This window comes from Platalea leucorodia (genome assembly GCF_965183815.1).
Source record: "Platalea leucorodia genome assembly, chromosome: 16".
Taxonomy (NCBI): domain Eukaryota; kingdom Metazoa; phylum Chordata; class Aves; order Pelecaniformes; family Threskiornithidae; genus Platalea; species Platalea leucorodia.
In genome coordinates, this window is record NC_138838.1 from 12716807 (window position 1) to 12743891 (window position 27085).

The 27085-nt window shown below is 56.7% G+C and overlaps 1 protein-coding gene across 1 annotated transcript in view; it reads left to right on the forward strand.

Annotated features, from left to right (window-relative positions):
• The first annotated feature begins 3049 nt into the window (after window positions 1-3049).
• Window positions 3050-27085, forward strand: part of LRRC75A (leucine rich repeat containing 75A) — a 93812-nt gene continuing 69776 nt past the window's right edge. Inside the window, exon 1 of the mRNA XM_082328018.1 lies at window positions 3050-3822. Within this exon, the coding sequence (XP_082184144.1) occupies window positions 3559-3822 (264 nt within the window). The 5' untranslated portion in view covers window positions 3050-3558. The remainder of the gene's footprint in view (window positions 3823-27085) is intronic.

Below are 27085 nucleotides of genomic sequence, written 5' to 3' on the forward strand. Positions count from 1 at the left end.
CTCCCCTCTCCCCCAGGGCAGCGGGCGGTGAAAGGAGGGGGTCTGTGCTCCCATCCCATCGGGATCCCCCGGGGACGGGGACGGTGTTCCCCACGGATGTGAAATGCCCCACTGAATGGACCTGGAGGGGTGGAGAGGCGGCCGTGTCTTCCTGGCGCAGTCGGTCCCGCAGCCCGTGCTGATGGAGCTGACCCATCGCACGGGGCTTGGCACAAGCAGCCTGTTTTCAAGTGGGGAAGAATCAGTGCTGGGCTGGATTTGGCTCTCCGCGTGCCTCTAGGAACAAGGCGTTTAGCCTGATAGAGTCTTAGAAGATCAAATCCTGAACTATCAAAAGTAGTTAAGTTTTCTCCCCATGCCGCTCAGTGGCTTCCCTCCTCAGCCCAGGCTGTATATCCCATGGATGAGCAGCTCCCACCGGTGCTTCTTGGTGTGAGCAAGGGTGCTGCAAACTGGCTTTGTGCTGTGCCCATGGGTGCTGGGTCTCACGTGAGCTCAGGAGCCTGCTGCTGGGGGGTGAGCATCCTCCGCCCAGCCCAGCCGGGACGGCCACGTCCAAATCCCTTTTCCTGCAGGACCAGCGTCTGCATTGCAAACCACTACCAGAGCCAGTATGGACCAGCACGAAGATTGTAATGGGCGCAGGACCCATTCTGCCTGCTCCCGGCAGAGACAAGGCTTCGTGCAGCCTCTGGGGTCTCGGCCGTCAGCTGGACGGGCTGCGGGTGACTGGGCTGGGCTGGCGGCGTAAGAACTTGGCTCTTGGCCTAAGGGAGACGCATGCTTTCCCCTTCTTCTCGGATGAGATGCCCTGTTCGTACGGTGATGTCTCTTCGGAGGAGGCCCTGTTGCTCGGGGCAGGACGGTGTGCTGCCTGGCCTCAAACTCTGCAGGGGCCGAGGGGCACGGGGGACCCCAGCCCTGGCAGGGGTTTCTCTTTCTGCTTCTTTTCCATTATTTAATATTTTTGTTGGAGAGGTGAACTGCCCTGATCTTGCTGGCTTCCTGGTGTGCAACAGACTAAGATGTGTGTGACGAACGGGCTCCGAGATGAAACTCGGGGACAGGCAGAGGATTTTAGGGCTGGAAGCACCTTGTCTGCCAGCTCCCGTTAGGCAGCAAGGTTGCACGTATCGGCAGGACCGAGCGCGCGGTTGCCGCTCAGGAAAGTACCGATGATGCTCAGTCAGCTCAGGCGGGAAAGCTGCCTTTTGCAGAATAACGTGCGAGGTGACCGGTCCCCTTCCCCCCGGCTTTGGGGCACAGAATGAGGCTCCGGGTCTGAAATGATGCTCCTACAGTTGGATTTGCAGACATGGGCCCCGTGCAGCGTCTTGCAGGGTTACGGCAGCGTTTGGTTGTTTAATGTTGTTGCGTGTTACCGTATGCTAACGGCACGAAGAGGAGCGATCCTCTTAAAGGGAGGAGGCTGGGCCTAGGACGGCGTCCGCTGGGGGGGTCAGGCCTTGCTTTCCGCTGCCTCCTGTTGACGTTAGCAAATTGGCTGCCTCTCCCTGACTTCTCTGGGGAGATTTACTGCCAGGTGAGGTCTCTGGTTCACACAAACCTGTGGTTTCTGCAAACCCCTGTGGCTGTGTGTTTCCTCATGTGACTTAACTTGACATGGCCGAACCCGCAAAATGTAGTTTTTAGCTCATGACAGCAATCACGAGCTGTCTTCTTGGGGGAAGACGCTGGTGTTCGGTCTGGGTTTGCATCCTGTGTCGTAGGGCTCTGTAAACCGAAGCCAAACCCTACTGAAGTCCGTGGGGCTCTGCACCGTTCTTGGGGTCCATGGACAAAAGTGCATTACAGCGGCTGGCCTTCCGAGTTTTAGAAACAACTACCCGGGCCTGCAGCCATTCGGCCGTGGAGGAGAGCCGCCTTTTATTCATTAACATAACATGATACGTGTGTGTTCGTCGATGTGCAGTTGCAGAGGATGCAGAGGAGGCAAAAAGTTCTCATGTGTTGCTTCGGGGTTATTTCTAACACAGTTGCAAAATGCCCCCGTGCCACGTTGCTGCCGCAGGAGGAGATGCCTTCCCCAGCCCGGGCACCGTGCAGCGTTAACGGCTGCGCGGGGGCTTCTGCCCTGGTCAGGCAGAGGCACGGGGCGAACGCACCGAGCGTGCCGCACGTCCGCGCTGGAAAACGGCCCCTGGCATCAGGAGAGGCTCTGAGGCTGCTGCTGGGGCCTCCTCAGTCCAAAGCTTATTTCTCCCAGGCGTTTCTCGAGCAGCCTGTCTCCTGCGGCAGGTGAGCGGTCCCTGTCTAGAACAGAGTCGCTCGTCACGATCTTTGTCCAAGAGCTTCGGTGCGAGCCCTAAGCCCAGCCAGCGGAGCGCCGGGGAGATAAGGAGCGATTGCACATGGGATGGGGAGCTGCTGAAGGAGCGGCGGTTGCCGGCGCCGGGGGAGGGTGGCGGTGGGGGCTCCGGCTGGGGCAGGGGGCGGCAGGGCACAAGCGGTGGCTTCCAGGTGGGCGGCAGCGCGGCTGCTGCCAGGGCTGAAGGCGAGGGAGGCGGCGAGGGGCAGGAGCCGCCGGGGCTGGGGCGGCACCGCGGCCCGGGGGAGCGGGGTCCCGCCGGATCCCGGGCCCGGGCGGGCCCAGCGGCAACCCCCCGCCCCTGCCGGGAACCGGCGGCGGGGATGCCCCCGCCGCCCCCGGGGGCTGCCTGCAGCCGAGCCCCGGTGCCGCCCCCCGGGTGCAACCCCCCTGCACAAGCCCGGTGCAGCTCCCCCCGATGCAGCCGCCCCCGCCGGTGCCATCCCCAGCGCTGCGGGGCGAGCCCCGGCGGCGGAGGAAGGAAGAGCCCCGTCCGGCTCCAGCTTCCTCCGCAAGCCCTGCCTCGGTGCCCGGTGCCCGCCCCCGCCCTCCCCCGCCGCGCCCCGCCGCCGCCGCGCCGCCTCCCCGCGGAGCTCCCGCCGCCGCGCAACAGTTGCCCCCCGCCCGCGGCCGCCCCCGCCCCGGGGGAGCCCCCTCGGCGCCGGGGGGAGGAGGAGGCGGCGGCGGCGGCGGGGGCTGCTCGGGGGGAGGCTCGGGGGCTGCGCGGAGCCGCCGCCGCTCTGCAGCGCTGAGCGCCGCCGCTCCCATCCCGCCGCCGTCCGGGGCCGGGAGCAGGAGCCGCTCGGCTCCCGGCTCCTCGCCTGCCCGCAGCGATGGAGCGGGGCGGCGGGGCCGCGGCGCGGCTCCTCTCCGCCGGGCGCAGCCGTGCTCTCCTCCGCCCGCGGGAGCGGGGCAGCTCCGCCGCCGGGCACCGGCCGCCCTGCTAGGCTGCCGGGGGGCTCCGAGCCCCATCCCGCGCCCCTCGGGCACCCCCCGAACCCCTCGGGCATCCCCCCGACCCCTTGCGCATCCCTCCGTGCACCCCCCCGACCCCCTGTGCACCCCCCGACCCCTTGCGCCTCTCCCCCACCCCTTTGCGCATCCCCCTGTGCGCTCCCGCACCCCCCGCGCATCCCCTCCGTCCCCCTGTGCGCCCCCTCCCCGGCTGCCAGCCCCAAGCCCCCCGCCTTGCATGCAGCCCCGGGGCTGCGGGAGCGGGGCCGCACGCCATGGGCACCAAGCAGACCAAGGGCTGCCAGCCGGGCAGCGCTGCGGAGAGCCCCCCGGCCCACCACCGCAAGAAGGCACCCCCCAGGGAACGGGGGGACTTCCTCACCTCCCTCGTGGTGAAGTCCGGCGAGAAGTTTGGGAAGGGCGGTGGCAGCAGCTTGCCCCCGTACCACCGGCGGATCTGCATGATCCAGGACATGCTGGTGCTGGTGAAGCAGGGGAAGCAGGAGGAGGCCACCGAGCTGCTGCGGCACCTGCGACAGGTGAGGATGGGCAGGTTCCTCCTGGGGGCCGCCTGCTTGCGGCGGGGACGCGGTCATCTAGGGGCGCAACGCACCCCGGGTTCCACAGCCTGCTGGCAAAGCGGGTCTGACCTCCGTGGTGGGATTTTGGGGAAGTGGCTGAGGAGCGGCAGGGTGGTCGTGGTGCTGGAGATGGGAAAATAACCCCGGGCTTTGCATTGTCTGCAGCGGGGAACCCTGCCGGGTGCATTTTTCTCCTTCCCTTCGGTGCTCGCGCTGGTAGCTCTGGGGTTTGCAGTATGCGCAGCCCACTCAAGGAGGTTCCCACTCAACTTTCAGAAAGTTTGGTGTTTAGAGCAGATCTGCACTGAGGCAATTTGAGCTAGCAGCTTTTGAGAATCGGCTCTTTTCTTCCCTGCTCAGAAATACCAGCAGTTGGCAGCTTTGCTTTTTATCTTGTTCTTTTTGACGCACGATCGCTTGGTGGAGTTTTGCTGGTGTTGACTGGGGCTCGTAGAAAGGAGCGTGCGAGGCGCTGTGCAAGAGCGGGGAATTAATTGTACCGAGCCCGAGACCTTTCCCCTTGCAAGCCTGTTTGAGCTGGGCATTAGCTGAGAAGCAACACCACGGAAAGTTGCTGTGAGCAAACAGAAAGGCAGCCGAGGAGCACGGCTCTGCATCCAGCAAATTAGCATTTAACCTTTTCTACTGACAGACGGTGATAAAAAGACCCAAGTGCTGGGCATTTTCAAGGCTCTGGGGTACCCAGGGCTTTGAAAACCAGCAAGTTTTCCATGCAAACTGAAACCAGACCTGTCTTCAAGCTTGATTTTTCTCCCAAGGAGCCCGCAAGGCACCCAGCTGTTTGGCGTAACCAGTTCTACCACCTGGGGAAAAGTTGCTCAGATCTTTGCTGGGCATCGGGAGCTGCTTTCTGGCCCCGTAGATCTGCTCTGTGGCAGCCTGTCCACATGAGAACAGCTGGTCCAGGGGCTCGCGGTTTTCTTCTTGATTTTGTTTTTTGCCTTTTTTCCCCCCATTTTTTGGTCCTGTTAACTTTTTAGCAAGTGGACGTGTTGTTCGGGGCATGTCCTTGGCCCCTTCGCCCCAGCCAGAGGCACGCTTCCGCTGACCCCGTCGGCCAGGGTGCCTTCGCCCGGCCGGTTCCCGTCACTCGGGACTGTCTCTGGAGCAGCCCAGCTGAGGAACCTGAGCAGTTTCATAGCGTTTGCGTTCCTTTACGGAGAGCTCTCGCGACTTGCTCTCACCCTGGAGATAAGGTGCTTTTTCTGAGACGAACGTGCCCCCTCCCTGGGAGCTGGGGTACGACCCTTTGGGACCTCTCTGTGCGGGACCTGCGCGGCGGCGGCGGGTCAAACGCGTGGCGGGGAAAACCCCGTGGGCAGAAGTGGCCGTGAGCTGGGCAGCAGATCCCTGCCAAAACGTCGCACCCTCTCAGCCCTGCCAAAGCTTTATCGTTGCCCCAGCAGCCCATTGGAGCTGGCAGAAAGGCAGGTGCTAATTTTAGAAGGTGTTTATATCAAACACCACCCAAAAAAATAAATCTTGGTGCCTGTGCAGTACCGGGAGTTGCTCCCAGGTTCTCTCTGGCTTCGGATCCTGTTTTCCCTCAGCGATGCTCTGGCCCGTCCGCCCTCCCCGCGCTGGCCGTGTCACAGCGGCTGCCCCAGTGACAGATCTGACCGTGGGGGCATCCCATCATCTGACTAAGGGGGATAAAAAAGCTAGAAATTAATTTTAAAATGCTGGGGGAAGCAAAGAACCTATTACAGTCAGATAAGTCTTTGTGAGTGAGTGTTTCTGAAGAGCTTGCTCTGATAAAATATATCTTGGAGTGTCAAAATAGGGAACACGTTGTCCTAGATACTATAATAGACTCGAAGCACATTTTTAATGAGACGGTATTGTTCCTTGCCTCTGGGTAGCGAATGTGGGATGTCCCACTGAACAAATCCCGGGTGCTGTGGTTTTTGATGGGCTGACTTTTGGGAGGTGGCGTTTTGGGGGTGCGCCGGTGGCTGTAAGGGATGCTCGGTTCGCTCCCGAGGAGCTGTGAGGCGGGGGGGGTCTCGGAGAGCTGAGCTCCTGCCGCGTCCCAGCCTGAAAATGCAGATTTGGGGGGCAGGACGAGCTTCCCCCTGCAGGGAGGGATGGACGGGAGAGCACGGCGGGTAGAGACCTCTTCTCATGAGCTGCTGATACGGCGGCACCCACCGCAGAGGGGCTGTGGTGTTGGCTGGTCCCTGTAGTTGCTAACGTAACGTGCGATGCTGCTGCAAAACTGGGGTTTCCAAGCAAACCTAGCGACCTGGTGCCCAGCTCTCAGTTTTGTGTAGTCTTTTTGTTTTTGAAAACCCCAGCGGTTTAGGTCACTGGGAGCCTTTCCACCGACTTCACCAAGTTCTGAGGCCAGCCTGGCGCGCTGGCGAGGGGGTAGGTGGCAGCATCCCGTGGTTTGGAGGTGCTCCGTCCTTTCTTCTGAGCAGGACGAGCATGGTGCCGGAGCTGAGGCTGACCGGCTTTTCAGCTTGCCTCGACGCAGCGTCCTGCCCAACCCACCTCCGGCAAGACCAGGCTCGGGGGGCTTCTCCTCCCGCCTGCCTGGGCCCCCACAAAAGCCGTGTTTGATAATCAGCCAGAGGGCAGGGCAGCCAACCCGTATTTTAAGCGTTGTGCTGGGGCACGGGCAGGTCCACGTTGGCACCAACGTCCAGCGTGGCCTTTTGCATTTCACCAAACTTACCCACCCTGCTCCCCTCCCCTGAAATGGGAGCAATGCTGTTTTCTTTCCCGGCTCTCCTAAGGATTCGTTAGTATTTCCAAGAATGCTTGGAGGTTGCAAGCAACTGTAAAAGCGCTAAGATATGAAGATTTCTTTTTGTTTAAAAGGTAAAAATGTGAACAGCAGATGGACGTGTCTGCTTCGAGGCTGCTCCGCAGAGAGGTCAGAAGCGGTCTCTGGTGCGGAGGCAATCTGATCCCACTGCCTGCCCTCAAAATAACACGGCGGTTATTGCTGCGTGCAGGGGCTGGCAGCGGCCGTCAGAGAGGGTATGTGCTCCCTTTGCACAGCCAGCCTAATTTAATGACAGGTTCGTTAGCTGGAGATACCGGTTGCTCTTTCCTTCTGCTCTGGTAACGCCGTCAACTGCCTGGAGCCCAAAGCCCACACTGCAAAATTAAAATCCCCTCCCAAAAAAGCGCTGTCTGCTGCCCTCTTTGGATGAGGTCTGTTTTCCCATAAGCCGTCCTCTCCCATGCTGCCCGCAGGATGCTTTTGGCAGTTAAACGCATTGGAGGATAAGTGAAAATACACTGAAATACTTAATGTTTTATTGAGGCCAGAGTTTGGGGTTACAAGAAGCTTGCTCGTCTCCTGGATGGAGCCGGTTGCCTTTCATGGAAGTAATCCTTGTGCTGAATAACTCTGAATTCTGTTTCTCCGCTATAAAGCAATGTCCTAGATTTACCTGTTGGCGTCTTCTCTGCTTCCCTGCCAGGAGCTGCTGTAGGGCCTCACCCTAAGGGAGGGTGAAACCAGAATTGATTAAGGGTGCCCGGCACTTGGAGGAACCCGGGACCCTGTCCCGCGACCCTGCCGGCTGTCATGGGACCTGCGGCTCCTCTGTGCCGAGGAATTGCTGTGCCGTCACCACCGGCTGCAGAACAGGCTAGGCTTTAATGTTGTATAGCCTACCACTTCTTACTTTTTTTTTTTTCTGATACACTCTTGAGTTTCAGCAGTTAAAGCAGCCAAGCGCTGTCAGTATATTAAATTCTGGGAGTGTCTCTCCTGCTGGGGAGAGGATTTGTAAAACAAAGCATGTTTTCCTCGTCTCCGCTGCCAAACGGATCGTTTTCCCAAGTGAAATGGTGAGGCGCTTCCCAGCACATTACGTTTCACTCGAAGAATTTGCCATTGGTTATGGCTCGACGTGGAGGTTTCGCTGGGCTGTTGCTGCTGCTCCGGCGGAGCGGGGCGAGGGGAGGAGGAGGAGGAGGAGGCGGCATCCGCCGGCTCTGGGCATCACCTGCGCGGGGCAGGAGGCGTACAGCAGTCCCAGGAATTAAAGTGATTAAAAAAGGGAAAAAGACGGCAAAGTATTGTAATAAAAGCTCTGGGCGCTGAAGATGGCCAGAAGCCAAATGGCAAGGTGCGAGGTGTGGCCAAGCTCCGCGACCTGTAAGGTGGCTTCGCTGCTCACGCCAGCCTCGCCCGGCGGTGGCGGGGTGTGAAGGGCAGGGGAGGGGGGCAGGCCCCAAAAGGGCAGAGACACCGCGATAGCTCCGATCTGCAAGGAGGGGCCGGGGGCAAACGTGCTGTGACGCCCACCGAGCCACGCGGACCCTGCGCCCGCGGTGCAGGCAGCTGCCCCTTTGCCGCGGGCAGCCTGCGATCCCCGTGGTCTGTCCCCCAAATACATCCCTGCCGCGGGCTCCCTGCCCCGGCCGCGGCCGACCCCTGGGTTTTGCAGCCAGCGGCTGCGGGGAGCAAGGCCCGACGTGTCCCGACGTGTCCCGACGTCCGCCCTGCTGGGTCGGTGAGTAAATGCCTGCTACTTCTGAGCAGCTGCCTGGTGCCATGGGGATTGCGTGGCGCAGGGCTGCTTTGTTAATTAAATGCTGAGTACCTTCATTGTACGAGGGGGCTTGGCCAGGGGGAAGAGTTTAAAAAAATATATATATATATAGCTGATGTAGAGGCAGTTCACTTTGGGCTCCTGTGGCCTTCTCCCTGCTATACCACAGCAAAGGGCTGCGTGATAAAATTAGAAAGCCATTCTTAGGGGCAGTCCTGCTTAATTAACGTTGGTAAGTGCATTAAATGGCAACTGATGTAGATGGAGGTCTATTTATCTCAGTTGTCCCTGTGATTTATATCACGCCAGTCCCCATTTTCTTCCCCCAGTTCCCCCAGCGCTCGGGATTTTGCACTTTCCGGGGAGGCAGGAGCTGCTGGGGAGAGCTGGGCGCGGGGCCGCCAAGGCAGCGAGCCACGGCCGATGGCTGGGGCAGCCCGTGAGGGAGCAAGGAGACAGCAAACGGGCGGCAGCCTTCCTGGGGAGGGTCAGGAATGCTTCTGGAGCTCTCAAAGAGAGAGACGTGGATGTTTCCCAGCCTTCCTGGGAAGGCAGCTCCAGCGTCTCGTGGGTGCTGGGAGGTGCTGCGATGGGGAGGGGAAGGTTTACCTGAGTTCAGCCCAGCGGGGCAGCGTTACACCGAAAAGCAGTCACCTGTGAAGACAGAGTTTGGCCCCGTGGCAAAACGTTGTGCGCTCGATAAAAGCTCCTGAACTATTTCATGGCCCAGTATCAGCCTGGTTTGTGCGTTGCACAACGGCGCGCGCTGTGGGTCAGGAGTGCCTTCGGGGTTATTTATTTCCCCATACTATACTTAAGAGACAGAGATGCTGTTGCGTAGTAGCTCCCCATGGAGGTGGATATGTTGCCAGGCGAGTTTGCAACGATTGCGCCGTCTCTGGCAGCTCATCAGGATGAGGGGATGTTTTTCAGTGCCGCCTTGTCTCAGGTTCAAACTTTCTCCCCGAAGGATGCTGGCCCCCGGCTTTGCACCAGCCTCGAAGCACGCGCTTCAGCCCTGCCAGTGCCAAAACTGCTTAAACGTTCCTCCTGAGCCGTGCGGTCGGACGTGCTCATTGACATCCAGAGCGGACCTTGGGGAGCGCTGCGGTCTGTTTGATCTGACGCAGCTTAGCCGCAGCCTGCGGGTGCCTGGCGGCTGGACCGTGCCGCTCTCCGCTTGCTGTCGGCCCCGCACGCGCCAGCCGGGGGGCATCGGCCCCGTGCAGACCGTCCTGCGGCCCCGGCGTGCTGGAGGAACCGTTTCTGCCACGCAAGCGAAGGCCTGGTCCCTCCTCCTGAGCGCTAAGACTAGCCAATGCATGGGAGGTGACCAGGGCTGGGGTTTCTTGGCGAGCTGCGGGCAGGAGGGCAGGGATGAAGAGGTTTGCAGCATTGGCCTTGTTTTTCTGCAAGCAGGAGTCCCCGGGGGCGGGGGCCGAGGCCGGGTGCCCGCTCTGCCTGCGCCCCCGGGCGCTGCACGGTGGAAGTTGGGTAACCCAGCGGGGCGGCTTTGGGATGAGCACTCGTTTCCTCTGGTTTGGGTTGCTGATGAAACCACCAGCGCTCCCCACAGTTATTTTTAACCCTTAGGCTGCTGGAGGCGTTGACAGCAAATGACCGTGTGCCTGGCAGCGGTGGGGTGTTTTCTGCCCCAAACGGGTGGCTCTGGTCTCCTCGCCGTGCTCCCTAGCCCTGCCCTGCTGCAAGCTGCTCTCTTGCAGCATCATTTTTCTGCTTGCTTCCCATCCTGGCTCCTTCTGCTCTTTTTCCTTCCCCCGTGGGATTTGCAGGTGGATGCGTCCCGGTGTCTGCTTGGGATCCGAGCAGCCTGGGTTTAATTAACTCCCTGGAAGGTTGCTGCCTCTGCTCCTCCTAAGGAAAATGAGTCTTTGGGGGATGCTGAGAGGCAGGGAGGGAGGGGACGGTCAGGCAGCGCCGGGGAGGGCAGAGGTGGTACGTGCTCAGCAGCGTGGGCTCAGCCCCTGGAGCCCCGCTGTGCCGCAGTGATGCTCCCCCTGCCACGGGCACGGAGTAGAGCCGGTTTTCTCTTCTAGCAGGGATCTCCCCCCTGGGATTGGGGAATCACGCGCATAAGAAATCAGCGTTGCTAGTGGATGCATTAATGCAACGCATGCAGCGCAGCCGGGCAGGCCCTGCTTAGAATCACAGAGTCGTTAAGGTTGGAAAAGACCCTTAAGATCATCGAGTCCAACCGTTAACCCAGCGCTGCCAAGGCCACCACTAAACCATGTCCTCGAGCACCACGTCTGCCCTTCTTTTAAATACCTCCAGGGATGGGGACTGAGCCCCTGCAGGGATGGCAGTGAGAGAGCCTGAGGAGGGGTGAGATATATCCGTTCGTATACCCGCGTGCATGAGGAGCACGTCCTGGATGAGCTCCTCCGCGGCCAGCTTTCCAAGGGTCCGCGGCTCAGCCTTTCTGGAAGCGCTGCTGGCTCGAGGGCTGCGTGCCCGGGGAGGCGGTGGCTCCCACATGTGCCATAGCTGGGGATCCAGGAGGTGATGCGGCATGGGGCTGCCTCGTCTGACAGGGTCAGAGATGGAACTGCTGGGCCGGACCTTGGTTTCCTTCCTCTGGACCTGCAGGGCTGGGCTGGGTTAGGCTGGGCTGGGTTAGGCTGGGCTGGGTTAGGCTGGGCTGGCCTGCCTGCTGCTGGCCGGGGCAGTGGGCAGCTGGCTGCTCTGAACGGATGAGGAGGTCCTGGCTGTGCCCTCTCCAGAGCCAGACGCTCCAAGCTGGGAGAGGTTACTGGTCGCAGTTGGCAAGCCAGTTCATCTGTTCCTAGAACAGCAGGAACGGGTCTCCCCCGCGCCGGGCTGCTGCGGCTTTCGCAGCTGATGTGAAACGCAGGCGGCTCGGGGCTCCAGCCCTCGGGCGGGCTGGCACGCACCTTTTTTTTTTTCCTTTTTCTTTTTATCTTGCTTCAAACTGTAAAAGCCCTGTCTCTGCGGATGCCTCCTCTCCCCTGGCAGCGTGGGTGTGACGGCTGTGCGGGGAGAGACCTGCCTGCGGGTCGCGGCGCTGGGCCGGTGTGCCTGGGCGTGCCCTCGGGGGACAGGGGCACAGGGGGATGCGCTTGAAATTCGGTATATTGTAGCTTCTTGAGAGTTTTAGATCAATAATAATATTCCATGTGTTGGGGGGGTTGGTGACCGTGGCCTCCTCTTAGGTAAGGGAGATGGTTATATATTCATATTAATTTTATTCTTGTACAAAGAAGTACATGATTTTTTTAGCATTTAACTTCTTCTGCAAGTCCCAGCCAAAAGCCTAATGTGATTTAATGCCTCATTCCCTTTCTCTCTTTTGTGTATCTCGGCTTCTTTCTCCTCCAAATTTTGGAGAAAACACCAGTGAATGGTATATTTAATCTTGCCTCTAAAAGCAAAAGTAAATTGTCCCTTCCATTCCTCCCCAAGCAGAAGGTTTCAGCTCCAGTTACTCCTGGCTCTAACCTTGCTGCTTTGCGAGCAGGAGCTGCTTCGAGCTTTCTGGTTTTCTCAGATCTTTTCAAGACCCTTTACCTTTCAGACTTCTCATCTTTCCAAGTCAGCAGCACTTTCCTGTGCGAGGGTTTGGGCCCCTGGCATCGCCGGCTCGAGGGAGAGCCTCGGACACGCGCCGGAGCCGAGGGGAGGGAGCCGCCTCCTTCCTCACGCCTTTGGGTGTCTCAGTGGGTCTCATTCCTGAGGCCTCTTTATCTGATATTTTCCTAGAGGCCTGGCTGTCTTGCCATTACAGAGCAGGACTCAGGTTTGATATCGCTGGAAGAATTCCTTTACGCGACGTTTCTGGGTTTGGGTGGGTTCCTACAGCCTGTGCGTCCCTGTTAGCCCCTGGAGGTCTGCTACCCAGGGGCAGCGGATCGGGCTGCTGCTTTCGGTCCCTTAACGTCCCCTTTGCCTTTGAGGCTGGTTTCTGGGAAATAGCAGCAGCGTTTCCAGGGCTGCTTGGCTGCAGAGCTGCTCCTGCCTGCCGCTGGCGCTGCTCCGCCTGCCCGTCCCCGCGAGGCTCCGCAGCGCTTGCGGGTGTGCTCACGGAGGGCGCGGGATTGCGTTCTTGTGTTGCACAAGAGATTATTTCTAAGGCACTGTCCCTAAACTTCTAATAGTAATGGAGTTAAAATGATCGTTAATTAGTTGAAGAAGAGCCCGACCGACCCGCCTGCGCTCTGAGCAGGGCCCTCGGGCAGGGGCTGGCAGCGTGTGTTTCTTTGGAGGATGGGGAAGCGCGTGCTGGGTTTCCCAGCTCCTTGCTTTACATTTAGCCACAGAAAATGAACGCTAGCTGGGAAAGCAAAAGTATGCTGGGTTAGAAAAGGTGAGCCACCAGCGCGGGCCGTAGGGTGCAGAGCAGCTCGTCCAAGCTGGGGGGACGGGGCAGGCGCTGGCCCCTGCCTTCGCCCGGCCGGGGGTCGCTGCGGCAGCCGCCGGGTCGGGACCTCCAGCTACGCGGGAGGCGAAGCGCCGTTCCGTAAACCTCAGCGTGCAGAGCGCGCCAAGGCAAGTGAGTGCTGTCTGTCCCTTCCTCCCCCTCCGAGGCGTGATGAGCTCAGAAAACATGATATTAAAACCCAACAATCATGCCTTTAATGGCTCTCGTGTCTTCGTCTCTCGCAGGCAGCAATCTTCTTTGTGCAAAGGCAGAGATTCCCCGTGTTTGCATGACCAAAGGGCACGGGGCTTTAGCCACATCTGTGCCTGGGAGCCCCTGGTCCTGTGGCTGGGTACCACGCTGGGAAACGCTCCCCGAGCTGACTCTTCCTCCGTCTCTGGGGATGCTTAAACTGAGCCCCCTCGGGGGATGGCTGGGAGCTGGCGAGCGATTAATTACTGTCTGGTTCTGCAGAGCCGTTCCTTCGCCCCCATCCTCCCCAAGGCCAGGCAGATCTTGGCACAACAATTAAATCCCAGCAGGGGAAAGCAAAATCTGCTGAGGAGGGAGAGCAGATGAGCCCTCAGCCTTTTGCAGTCTACGGTGGGAAATGGTTATTTTAGCCAGGGCTGGGCTGAGGGTTTTGCTGGGACACCTCTCTCCCGTGCCGGCAGAGCCGGTCCCATGGAGCACGGTGCCTGTGGTGGGGACTGGTGCCACCTCCCCGACCATGGTCTGGGGGGCCCTCGCCTCCGGTGGGAAGTGGAAAGCAGGAGGTTGGGGGTCCTGTGAGATGGCAAGAGCCTCAGGCTGGACCTGAGGGGTGCAAGCCCCAAAAGGTAAAAGAGGACATCGGGGCAGAGCCCCAACTCCCGCGCACAAGGGATGCGTGGTACCTGCTGCAGCATCTGCCCTGGGTTTTGCTCGTGATGAATAAGGCCCAGGCCCTGGTCCAGCCGGAGCTCACCGAAATCAGGATGGCAGAGCACAGATCTCTGCAGAAGCAGGACTCAGACCTGTCCGAACAGCCCATCCTCGATGGTCTCTTCTCTGAAGGTCCCTGTTGACCCGTGGTGGCACGTGGACAGAGCTAACAAAGCTTTCGTTCATTCTGGCATTCCTTCATACATTTCCATGTATCCCATCTATTTGGATACAGCTCTCCCCACTCCAGGACTGGAAGAAGAGGGGATCTGGGGCAAATCTCGCTCCCGATGGCTGCTGTGGGCTGCCAGGGCGAAGGGAGAAAGTGCGAAGCAGTTTGGGATGCGCGTGTGAATGACCTGCATCCATGGCGGTGACCGCAGCCAAGATCAGCAAGGAGGGAATCTTGATTTAGGCGGTCTGTTTTTGTGGGCAGGCTTTTATTTTGGTCATTCTGTAAGAAAGAGGATGTTTTCCTGCTTGGTTGTGAAAAGCTGCTTCTGCCTGGTGTAATCGGAGGCTTCCTTCTCTGAGCAAGGAGCCTGGTGGGGCTGGGGCCTTTATTCAGGCAGCTCTTCAGCGAGGTGATAGTTTTGTGTGGTTTTATTCTGGTGGGAAATGGTGAATTTGGGGTTTACGTGATTGATTTATTTTTTTGTCTTTCTGACTCAAGTTACATGGAGATGCAAATGAGTTTAAAGTGCAGAAAACTGGTATTTAAATGTTATTTGATCAGTTAATAAACTCAAAATATGCTGGATATGTAGGGCAGGCAAAGTAAATGTCTCAAAACACATTTTACATCTAAAACTAGTTGATTCGTTACCTAGAGTATTAATTGTACCTAACGAATTACGCTCTGGTCACCGCGATTAGCAATCTTGGCCGCTCAGGTTGCAGTTTTACTTGCAGATTGGAAAACGTGCGTTTCTGCGTTGTACTCCTGATTTGTTCATTGACTCGGTGAAGTTAGGCGTTGAGCTGGGCTGGGTGAATTAACCACAACGAAGATGCCGTCTTTGTCCGTGTCAGATCGGGGAGGATCCCACCCCTGGGGCTGCCGTGCCCAGCTTAGCCCCAGTTTGGAGGCACCTGCCAAAGCGGATCCTCAGAGAAGCATCCAGATTCCCTGGCGCCAGAGAGGGAAGCTACTATGGAAGTCTTCAAGAAAGATTTTACTTTCCAAGCTTCTTCCCTCTGAGCCAAGTACCAAGTACCTCTGACCAGATCCCAACTCAGAACAGCCTCCGCTCTACCTGATGGTTAAAAGTCTTATGCTGGAAATAAAAACACACAAGCGTGGGATGAAACATGGGAAAGGCTTCATTTCATCCCTTAACCCCCCAAACCTACTGACTTGCCTTCAATGGTATATTCTGTAAGTTAGGGGCAAGGTTCCCAGTTCTCCGTGGTGTAAATCACAGGGCTGATTGAGCCTTGGGGTGGGAAGACGGGAGGCTTTTGAAGCACCCTGAGAAAAGTGGAGTTAATTTGCCCCAGCTGATGGTCTCACCCGTTACCTTCCCAATCAGCATCCCGTTTGTCTGTGGGTGTTTTGCAAGGAAAGCCTCATCCCTTCCTCGGGCTGCCGGGCAGCCTCTCATACAGCAGACAAAATCAATATATTATTTTGTGCGCCATTACCAGCCTGTCGGGCCCTATAATGGGCATTACGGGCCGCCTGCCCGGCGAGCGGGGCGGAGGGCTGCAATTTATACAGCCGGTCTGGACGGCGGGCTGCGCTGATAGCTTTGGAGGGGAATTAAGAGCCCTCGGCGTGGGCCTGTTCGTTGCGGGTACGGAGCCGTGCCCGCTGCCCCCGCCTCCTGTGCTCGCCGTCGCTGAGCGCGACGCTGTGCTTTTTGTCCTCTCTTCAGATTACAAGTGTAGCTCTTAGCCAAATACCAAAGTGCCCTTAAAAACAGCAGCGTGGGTGGTGCGAACAGGGCCCTTCCATGTCTCTGCGGTGTTACTTGTGCCTGGGCTGTGATGTCCTGTTGCAATGGGCTTGGGAAAGACCCCGACCCAAGCGAGCGCTTGATGGACATAGGTGAAAGCCCTATTTCTGCCCCAAATGAGAGGCAGCGGCGTGCCGAAGGCGCCGTGGCTGGCGCTGTTGGCGGCAGGGTGGCGTAGCCCCGGCCGGCGCTGCGGTGTTCCATCGGGCCCTTCGTGGCTCCGTTTCCCCGTGTGTAAGGTCGGAGCGTGCTCTGGAACCGCATCTGCCGGGCTGCGCGGGGAGCCGCTGTAGGGAAGGCTCCTCTTCCCCGAGCCTCGCCAGCGCAAGCACGCTTTAAGCATTCAGCTGAGTTATTTCAGTGATGTGGCTTGAGCAGGGGGAAAAGGTGTCTTTGAACTGTACGTGCACGACATCTGCTTTCCGACGCCTCCTTTTTGAGTCCGTAGGCTTGGGGCTGGTTGGTCTTTCCCCTGTTTCCCTTCCCACCCTGTTGCTGGCCAGAGAAGGAGGGTGGAGAATTTGGCACGGTGCAGGCGACAGGGTCAGCCCCTCTGTATCAGCACAAAGTTTGGCTCCGCTGAACTGCTTCATCCCCGTTCAAACAGATGTAAAGCAGTTCTCTGATGAGATTAACTCCCCAAAATGTGGTAAGAAGTCTCTGCTTGGGATGCTTTCATCTCTTGCCCATCAGCTGTTATTCTCCACCAACACAAGGAAAATAAATAAGCTAAACTCCTCTCCTGCAAGCCATTTTTATAAAATTCTCTTTTAGTGTTGCTGCATCCTGTAAATCCACTGTATTTTCTAGAAGGACTCGTGTTTGCTTACGTGACCTCCCTTCGGAGGAGACAGTGCCAGAGCAAAAATATGGAAGCCTGAAATAATCCCAGAGGCAGGGATAAAGCGCCATTCCTGCAGGTTTAGGTCATTTCACAGTGCTGCCTCCGTTGATTGCAGAAGGATGAGAATGACACCCTGCTGCTGAGCACCACATGCAAAGTCCTGGTGGGACCCAGCGCTGACCAAGCTCCGTCTCTGGATACTTCATCTCTGCCCGACCGGTCCACGAGCCGGCGGGGTGCCGCAGGGCGGGTTTGCAGCTCAGGCGCTCCAGGCCGTGCCGCTAGTTAAACTGAGCGGAACCGTCTCGAGAGAGCTGCACAAAGCAAAAGCAAGTGTTGGGAGAAGTTGGTTTTGTGGTTGGGTCCTGGGGTAGGACCTGAGCTGCTGCTGTGTGTGTTTGTGCACTGCACGTGTGGACGCGTGCTTTTTTGGCCTGACCCAACTTTTACCGTTACGGCAGCTAAATGCAGAACAGAGGCGGCGGTACGGAGGGAGCAAGCAGCAGCAGCAGCAGCAGGTTGCAGCAGGAGTGCGGTGCACGGGGAGAGACGTGGCTTCGCTGCCCGACGCTGGTGGGCTGTGCTCAGCCCGGAGCAGAGAAAGCCCTTGGCAAACCGAAAGGGGCTGGTTCGTGGGTGAGATCAGCTTGGCCAAAAGGGTTTGCAAGGGCTGAGTGCTCGTGGGTGAAGAGGCAAGGTGTATCGCCCTGGGGAAGCGGGCAGACGGGGTCTCGTGGCTCCCCTCTTGCAGCAGCTGGGTGCTTCGCAGGCTTTGCCTTCATCACCCCTTCAAAACCCACGTAATGGGGGAAAGCGTCTGTCCTACTCGCTTTGCAGAGGGAATGGAGGGGCAGAAGGGCTGAGCGTCCTCCTGGCAAAGGGGAAAGGGAGCGTCTTCTGGAGCAGGGATGGTCCCAAGGACGGGGACGGTGGTGTCCAGAGGTGGCGGAGCCACGAGCAGGGCTCGGGGCAGCTGCTCTTTATCTCTTCCTGAATGTGCATGTTGAGAAAGATAAGGGGGAAAAAAGGAAAGCGATAACGCTAGTTGCATCTGCTTGTCAGCCTGCTGGCCCTCAGAAGCAGGTTTTTCCAACCCTTTCCACTTGTCAGTGGTGATTTTGGATCAGCCTGTGGCATCTTCAGAGAGAAACAAGGCTTTTTCTTCTCGTTTAATGTCTTGCAAAAGGAGTCCTTCCTTCAGGCATGATTCCCTGGTGCTTCCTGGGGGGAAGAAGGTCCCAAGACTTGTTTGGTGTGACTCTGTTAAATGCCACCCCAGCCCATCACGAACGCCGTGGTTTACCCACGTCTCGTGTGTGTAAGGCTGTAGGCGTCTGGTTCGCCACAGCCCAGTTGCTTCTACACTTAGAAACCAGCCCAACGACCGTATCAGTCACGTCTCGGTGCTGCCTTGATATTGAAGTCAGCTGTTTCATGGCCAGTTGAGGAATTGCAGCCCAGGGTTGTGGATGTCTCGGTGGGACCGTAGCGGGGAAGGGAGCGCTCGGCTCGCCGGCAGACGGGGCTGCGCAGTGAGCTCATCCTGGCTTTGCTCTTGCTCGGCTCATCGTCTTGCATCAGGTTTCAGCGATTATTCAGCCCTGCGGTTGTATCTGGAGAACGATATTAAGAAGTTGGTCCTGCGTCCTGAAGGTTTCTAGGGTTCTTCTTTCTCTGCTGTTAACTTCAGGAGAAACTGGTGGTCGAAAATATTAGTGTTGGCTATTTTGAAGTCGGAAAATAAATGTTCCTGGCTTGTAATGCCAGAGCTGTGGTGGGAATTTCAAGCCAAAGACTTTGTTCTAGCACCTGTGAAAATACTCTTTGGCCATAGCATTTCATGGGGTCTAGTTTATTTTTCCCAGGAAGGCTCAGCCACCCGCGGAGGGGCACAAGGGATTAGCAGGGTGCTCTGTTACCGCCGGCATTTCAGGCCTCTGCGTCTGGCTGGGGACGCTGCCGGGGGTGGTGTGAGGTTGTAGGGAAACAGGGCACGGAGACAGAGGCTTTCCTTGCTGGGTGCTTTGCTGATGTTCCTCCGAGGTTAGTGTCGGGAGGTTCGGGCTGTCCCTGCAGACTGCACGAGCAGAACTCGTAGGCAGGTTTCCCAGGCGCAAAAACCGCTCCAGAAATTGGCTCCTCGTAGCGACCGAGCAAAACGCGGGGTGAGGCGCGGGGACGCCTGCCCCGGAGGCTGGCGTGTGTTGGACCCTGCCGGCGTGGGCAGCAGTGTTGGGGGTCAGCAGCCAGGTCTGGGGGGTGAAATTCAAAAGGATGCCAGGAATTACTGGAGAAGGAAGGATCTGCAGTAGGGTAAATGAAGGAAAAGACAACAGCATGTACTGATAACAACCTAAAGCTGTTAGGGATGGGGTGGAGGGGCTGAGCTGACTTGCCAGCCCTGTGTTGAGGGAGAGATCAGCCCATGCTTGTGCTGGATCACTGTGGCAGAGGCCGTGGTTTCTCCAACGTGGTGCATGAAGATGTCGGTGTGTGGCTGACAGCCGGGACCTCGCGGGGCTGGAGGTGAGGGGAGCCAGCCCCTGGGGTGACCTGTGCCTTGGTGCCGGAGGTGCAGGCTGCGGGTCTTGGGCAGCTGAGCAGCCATTTGGAGCTGGGATGGCTGCTCTAGCTCAGAAGATGCAGCTGAAGGGTTTATCTAGGGCCCAGTTGAAGAGGAAGCCTGGAAAGATGTGCTTGAAATAACACTTCAGGGAGACCTCAACACTCAGGTCCAGTTCAGTGTGGTTTTGGGGGCTTTGCCAGGTTGGGACAAGGTGGGGAGGGAAGGCAACATGTTAACTGAAAAATTGCTTTGCTTCTCTGTGGATGAAGACTGCCGAGTGTTAAGATGCAGGACCTGGGGGTTGCCCTGACCGGCTAACATGCTGGATGCTGCAAGCCTTCATCCCAGAACCATCCCGTGGAGGTTCATGTCAGTGTCTTCGTTGGAAGCGCAGGCTCTTCTGTCTGAAAGAAAACCAGTGCCAAAAATCAGAGAGAGAAGCACCAGCTGTCAGTTCATCCTTTTGTCCCTCACTGTCGCTCTCCAAGAAGGAAACCCCTGGAGCCTGTTGGGCACCTCCATCCCCCAGTGGAAACTCCTGCTTTGGCTGCTTCCAGAGGGGATAGCTAACGGTTGAGTCAGCGGTGCCTGTTCTGTGCCAGCAGCGACTCTGCTGCTGCACAGGCTCTACCTTCAGAGGAGGAGGAGGCACGGTGGCATGCAGGGCACCGCAGCCCTCGCTCGGTGCAGCTCAGCGGAGCACCGTGAGCCACAGCTCGCTGCCGGCCCCAATTTCTGCTTGCTTGCGTCTTGGCCTCTCTGACCATGCTAAACTTGTGAGAACCAACTGTGGAAGTCCAAGCTTTTATCCGGAGCACCAGGGCATGGAGCTCGGCCGTGCTTCCATGGGTGTGATAACACAGAATAGGAGCTGACGCAGAAATTGTGCTCTCCAGTGTAAACCTCTTCTAGAGCTGCCTCCTGCCTTGTTACTGGGACTGACTGGCCCTTCTGGTCCTCGTCTCGGACCCCAACAGTGGAGGCTGGTAGAAGCCACTGGTGGAAGGAAACTCCTAATGGGGTTGGGAGCGACGAGAAGCAAAAGCCTGTGCTGAAATCTGCATTGCATCAGCCAGAAGCGCACGAGCCCTGGCGTGACTCAGCAGCGGAAGCAGCAGGTTCTCCGTGAAGCTGCCTCCTGCAAAGTGAGCTTTAGCCGGGGTTGTTGTCACGCACAAGTGTCGGCTAATAGCGTGCTATCGTCTGCCGGGCGTTGCACCGCCACAAATCCATCACGTGCTGAATTGCCTTCGCAGAAGCTCTCTGGGCAAAGGTATGTTTTCTGTCTAGGTCGTCCCGAGTTCATTTGGCGCACGCTGCCGGCATCTTTGCTGGGAAATGAAATATCAACAAGAGCAGCTTAATGGCCCTGACTGTCAAACAAAGCAGGAATATTCTCATTTTTAATTGTGGGAGGGGACTTTGACAACTCTTATTGCTGAGCAAGATGTACTGCTGCCCGGCCGAGCAGGCGGCAGCCCCCGGGCGGGCGGGAGGGGATGTGCTCGCTTCTCCCCGCGCCCCGCAGCCTGCCTGGCTTGGGGTGCTGGTGTGGGGGTGCAGAGAGCACCTCCTCCCCCTTGCAGAGGACCCAGAGCCTGCAAACAGGGCGAGAGGCATGGAGCACAGCGGAGAGGCTGTTTATTTTCTGTGTCTGTTCAGCCCCACTAATGAAACCTGGAGGAATTTCTCTTCTTGGCCAAGTGCAGGGGTCTCTGGCCCCATGGGGGTTAATCTGTCGCATCCCTGGCAGCCACCACCCTCGAGCCCTTCTGCAGCGATGTGTGGTGAAATGGAGAGGAGGATGCTAATAGCACTTACTGGAAATGTTTTCTGGCGAGTTAGTGTGCTGGCTCTCGCAGGACAGAGCGCTTCTCGGACCCAGCCCGGCCTGCAAATTGCCTGCGTCTCCTGGGATCTCATTGCCTGATTTTGTGCAAAATGCTCTTCCACTGATCACTTAAGCTGCATTTCGTCCTGGTGAGCTGATGTTCGTGGTGTGTCCTGGCCATTGCTTCTCGAGTCGTACCCTGTGCTGCCATGAAGGGACTGGGGCGGAGAGGGCAGCAGCAGAGAAGTTTTGCTTAGCAAAAACCTGTATTAAGTGCTCTGCTAATCAAAGCCCTTTGGCTTTAGAGGGACTTAAACATGTGCTTGTAGTTAATCAGGTATTTAAGTGGTTTTCTAACTTGGCAAGCATGAGATAAGACATCCCAAAGGAGAAGGAGGAGAGCAGAACCGTGGCCTCCCAACTGAAGGTGTTTGCAATGTGGACGGTCAGGGCAGAAGGTGGCCATGTGTGAGCCTGGGGACATGGGCTGACCTTGCTTGGACTCAGTTTCTCCGGTTTGGTCGGGGAAGGCTCTCTGCGTACCCCACGGGGGCTCTGAGGCATCAAAGATGACGAGAAGGGCAGTGGTTAAGTGAAAGAGGAGAGGAGCTGGGATGGGTGTTGTGGTAAATGCACCTGAGCCTGCAGCGGAGGACGGAGGAGAGGTCCCACCAGCGGCTGATGAGCTCCAGGGCAGGCCCCTCCGGGAGAGCAGGGCTCTGCCAGGCGCCCAGGGCGAGACCGGAGGGGCTCGAGGAGGGATTTTAAGGGAAATCATCTCATCTCGCACCTTGAAAAGCTGCGGAGCGTGAGGCTCTCGTCGGCTGTTCAGTAGGGCTGCACAGGGGAGGCTAACGCAGTGCTCACTCGGGGGTGTAAGAAATACTTTCCCTTCCCTCCCTGATTTCACCCCGGAGGGACTAAGCAGCGTGGTTATCAGGATTAATTCAATAAGCTCACACTGCCCCAGGGCTGGGGACCAGGCTTTCCAAAATGCGGAGGGAGCTGCCTTCATCTTCAGGCACCTTTGCACCACTGTAGAGCTGCTCAGTTTTCCACCGTTTTCTCCTCCACCTTGCTTCTGGGGAAGCTGAAGAAAAGAGAAATTAAGTTATTTGCCCAAGACTCTGCAGCAATTCCGCCACTAACGTGGAGAGGCCTGACTCCCACTGCTGATAACGAACAGGGCTGGGGGGACCTCCCCAAAACCAGAATAGCTCCGTCATTTGTGAGACTTAGGGCGTCTTTGATCTTCTCCTTCCCCTGTGAAATATCGGGAAAGTCACTTAAGAAGCTGCCTGAAAGCAGAAGGAAGAGGTGGGGACAGCGGGTAGCAGCTCTCCCTGGCTCCTGCTCTACCTCTCTGTTTGGTGTCAGCTCCGACGCCTTTGCAGCATCTTTTTAGGCCGATGCGGAGCTCGGCGGTGGTCGGAGCACCACAGGCAAAGCAGCGCCAGTGGGAAACCCTCGCCGCCAGTGGCGTTGGTGCCAGGCATCCTCTGGGGCTTCGGCTGTACAGCCGTGCTCTGCCTTGCCGGGTGCAGCTTTAGCTCTCGTGCTACCTATCACCTTGGCATCACATACTTTTAGGCACAGCTCCTGCAAAAAAGGCATTTCACAGGCTTGATTGGGAGTTAATCGGAGAAGCGGGTGATACCCCTGCTTTTCCCTAGGCTGGAGCGGCGTGGATGTGGCTGGTTTCCGAGTGTGTCTGTTACCATCCCGTAATTAGGGGGATAGCCCGCCGGCTCGGCGCGGTGGGTATCTGTGTGCAAAAGCGCGTGTGGTGGGTGTTTGATGAAACTGCCTCTGCACCGCCTGCTGTCAGCCTCTGGAGAGAAACCAGCTGCAAGCTCCCAGTCTAATTCATGAGATGGGATTGCTGAGGAGTTTGTCCCTTCCCTGCGCTGCTCAGGCAAGCCCTGCCCCTCGCGTGGCTTCTGGGAACACGGTGGATGGTAACCATGGGTGTGCGCCTCTGTTCAGCGATGGAAGCCTTTTTTTATCATAATCACAAGGAGATGATGGCGAATAACATATCCCTTTCCCTTTTTCCAGGTGAGGTTAGGCGTGCCAGCCCTCTGTGTTGAATAGCATCCTCCCTGATTCCTCTCCCAGCAGCAGCCGCTGCAGCCACGCGTTGTTCTGGTTTCCTTGCTGGGTGGCTCTTTGGCGGCCGTTCGTTCCTGGTGCCGGCTGCATCCCGCTGCAGGAGAAGCAGACCTCGCCAGGCTCGTTCGGTGGCCCGGGCCGGTCTTGAATATGTCTCCGTATAAATACACAGCATTATAGTTACCGTGATTATTATGCAAAGCATAGATTATTCTAGCATAGAAGTGTGTTATGTATTGATTTGCCATTACTTTGAATCCCATTACATGAATCTGCTTTATTAATGGACTTTGTCCATGCTCGAGATTAACTGTGATGCTGGATTTGCAAATGAAAGAATTGAAATTCATGTTGTCCATATTAATTACTTGTGCGATGCTGGCCGCCTTGGCAAGCCGTTAGAAGCTGTGGAAGCCTTTATTTTTATTCCATTCCCGTTGCTCTGTCTTAACTAAGAAAATGAGTTTGGTGCTGTGGGATTTGTTTGTTTTGCTCCTTTGCTGGAAGCCTCTTTTAACTGTTGAGAAGGTACCAAGCGTAGAAAGAGGCTTCATCCTTGGTGTGGGATAGGCTGCCGTTAGCTCAGGATAAGCCTTAGTGCAGAAAAGGGGCAGGGAGGTTTTATTTCAATGTCAAGTTCAACCCTATTTTCTCATCTTTTGTTTTGAGGTAAAATCTACCTGCGTCTTGTTCCCTCTAAGGTTTTACAGTGCAAAATCTAAGACGTGCCGTCTTGCAGCGATATATAGCCAGACTCTCGTGTTAAGCGCAGCAGGGTAGCTGTAAAGAGTGGCTCCGCTCTGCTTGCTGGTAGAAAACCAGTGATATACCTGGATGTCCGTGTGCCTGCAGCCCAAGGCTGGGATAAGGAGACCTGTGGTGGATCAGGGAGTCCAGATTGCTCCTTCGGCCGCATTCAGGTGGTTGATGCTTAGGTCTGGCCAACGTGGAGCCGCCAGCGCGGTTCCTTTGGTGCACATTTGGGTGGGGGGAAGAGAAGAGGACAGAACTCTTTTGGGGAGGAATGAGGTAGGGAGTGGCGTCGCGGGGCAGCGGCAGGATCAGCGTGGGGTGCTTGGGGAAGGGCAGCGGCGCCGTGCGCGTTGCGGGACATGCACACGCTCCCATTTCTCCTGCGGGATGCACCCATGGGTACCTCTGTAGAGGATGGGGTGCTCAGGCTAAGATGGGAGAGGAGCATATCCATTGCCTTGCCTACCGGGGCATGGCTTTGGCTATGGCAAAACATTTCGCCTTCTGGTTCAGCTGTGTGTTTGCTTCCCGGGGGTACCGATGGCAGCCCAAGAGCGCGGCAGCGCACTGGAGACGTATCTGGTGCTTTGGGTAGTGCCGGTGGTGCACGTTGTGGTGTCTGGCTCTTCCCTCGCCACTATCTATCCAAACCCATTGCTGTCCCTGCTCTCCTCTCACCCAGCCTTCTGCAGTGGTACAAATGGCACAAAAAAAAGCGTGACATGCTTTTATTGGAGTCAGCTGCAATTTGTTCATTTAAATGATCTTTTTGTAATGTTCGCATCATTCTGCGGCTGCTGGTTTAAAGAGTTAATTGAATATTTCTCTCTCTCAAAGATGTCTTAAATTACTTCTCTTGAATAACCTACTCTGGAAAAGAGCTGTGTTGAGGAATCATTGACGCTTATTTTTACTAGCGCCTGTATCACTAAGATCTTAGGTTTTATTCTAGCACCTATCTGCTTTGAAGGATCCCAAAGCAATTGTTGAAGCGTTTGTATAGTCTTCCACGGCCGAAATTCAGTCCCTTTGAAGTAGAGCTTAGCATTCATTGAGCAGTAACAATACGTCCCTCCATAGCTAATGCAATAATAATCAACCCAGGGCTTGGAACTGAAACCAGGTGTTAGATAGCAGTTATTGGATTGCAAGCTCTTATTGTATGTGCAGTAAGGGATTGATTTCTTTCGGGCGCTGGGGGGGTCCGGGAGGCTTCCCGGTGGTACGGTGTCGTCATTATCAGTGCTGCGGGTTCAGCGCGAGGTGCCTGGGAACTTCAGTACTTGGGGATGGTGCGGGAGCGTTTCCCGGCGGCTCAGATGGTGCTGCGTGCTCGCTGCTTGGCAGAGCTGTACATCAAAACAAAACCCCGTATCGGATAGGTGTGGGTAATCCCCATCTCAGCATTTTTGGCAGCACTGCTAACACAGACCTGATTGATCCCCCCAATTATCAAGTTTCTTTTTCCATCGTTGGATTGCAGTGGCTCTCCTGGCTGAGCAGAGGAGGGGAGATGTCCAGAAAGCAGCATTTTGAATGGGTAGAAAAGCAAATGTGACTTTTCAGCCATGATTTGCAATTCCTTCTGTGCTTGGCTGTATTGGGATGGCCTTCTCCTGGGAGCAGCTGCTTATGCTGTGCTCAGAGAGGACTCTTCAGCCGGCGGGCAGGATTGCATCGTTGTACATCAGAGCGAGACCCGCGCTGACCTCCTGAAATCTCCTACGGTGGCAGCTGCTGGAAACAGGAGATGGGGCTCAAGTGGGCCAAGGCAATAAATCCTGCTTTCCCGCTAACCGGGGGCTGGTTCAACAGAATTAATGCCAGAGCCAGGCAGCTCATGCTGTGTTGTGTTAATCTGTGAAGTGAGGGCAACCTGGAGAAAGCGGCTGGATTAGAGCAGGGAGGAGCCAGAGGTGAGGGCTCCTGTTCTCTCATCCTTTGTGTAGAAAGGAGGGTGGTCCCCGGTGCAGGGCCGGGTGAGGCTGCCTTTCCTGCAGGCTTATCTTGATTGTCCATCACATCAGCCACACCTCAGCTCTGGGAAAACCCAGCTGCTCCCAGTGTCCTCCTTGAGGTCCCGGCTGGGCCACCCTGACGGCAGCTATGGACCATCTGGCCCAGTTGCAGACCATCTGTCCTCCTGTCCATCCATCTGCTGCCATGCAGGGTGTACCACAGCCAAGTCCTGGTCCTTCCCTTGCTGGGGTCTCTTCCTTCCCCTGACACCGATTCCCCAAAACTTCCAGGACCTTTGAGACTTTTGCCCCTTTCCCGTATTTTAATGAGACTGGCTGACACGCAGTTACCTGGGGAGGGACAGAGAGGTGGCAGGATGGACAGACAGCACAGTCGCTCAAGCCTTGTTGCCTGTTTGATTCATCATTAAGGTTGGGCCATCTGAGTCAAGATTTTTGGGCTCTCTTCTCAGCGTATCCCTTAGCAGAGATATTTGCAGGGATGGGTAAAGCAAGGGTGTTTGGCTCGTTGCTGTTAGTGCAGCGCAGTACGTGCAGGTGGGGGACAAGGAGCAGATTGCACGAAGTGCTTGTAGACTCGGTGTTGCTCCAAGAACTCTCATCAGTTGTAGTGCGTGCAGGGAGACTCGGCTGTAATTTCAAACAGGGAAAGGTGCGTGATTGTGAATGCTGCTCTTGTATCCGGAATCATTCACTTACTGTATGCCCCGGCACTGGGGCCGTCTCTAACGGGCAGTGGAAATTATGAAGACGAGTGATTCCTCCCCATCTGACAGTGTTGTCTTCTGTTTGGAAATCTCTTCCCCTTTCCTGCAAGGATCTCAGTTCTGCCTTTTTTTTTTTTTTTGTTCCCATAAATACTTACGGTAAAGACGTGCGTGTGTATTTGGTGTGTGTGAACACAACGTGGTACAATATCCACACGCACAAATAAAAGTCTTCAGTGCTCATAAGGCATCTACTGTCACCTTCCAAGGACAGGAGTTGTTTGAGCTCCCGGTTATCTCCAACAAAACAGTGGGGGCCTAAAGCAAAACTTAAAAGTAAATATTATTGATGGGCAATCAGCTGCAAAACAGATGGGGCTGTTCTTTGGCTGGAAGAGTGGGCACGAAAGCCATGCAGAGCTCTGCGCGTGCTGTGCTGGAAAACAAAGGTGGGAAGAGTACGAGTGGGATTTTCCGGCTCCAGTTGCCTAAACATTGAATGTCTAGGATAAGCTAATTAGAGGGGCTTTTCTTGGCAGATAACTGATAGAGACAGCCACATCCAGAGACTGACTCAGCCCAGCTGCCTTAGAATAGGATGAATCACCAT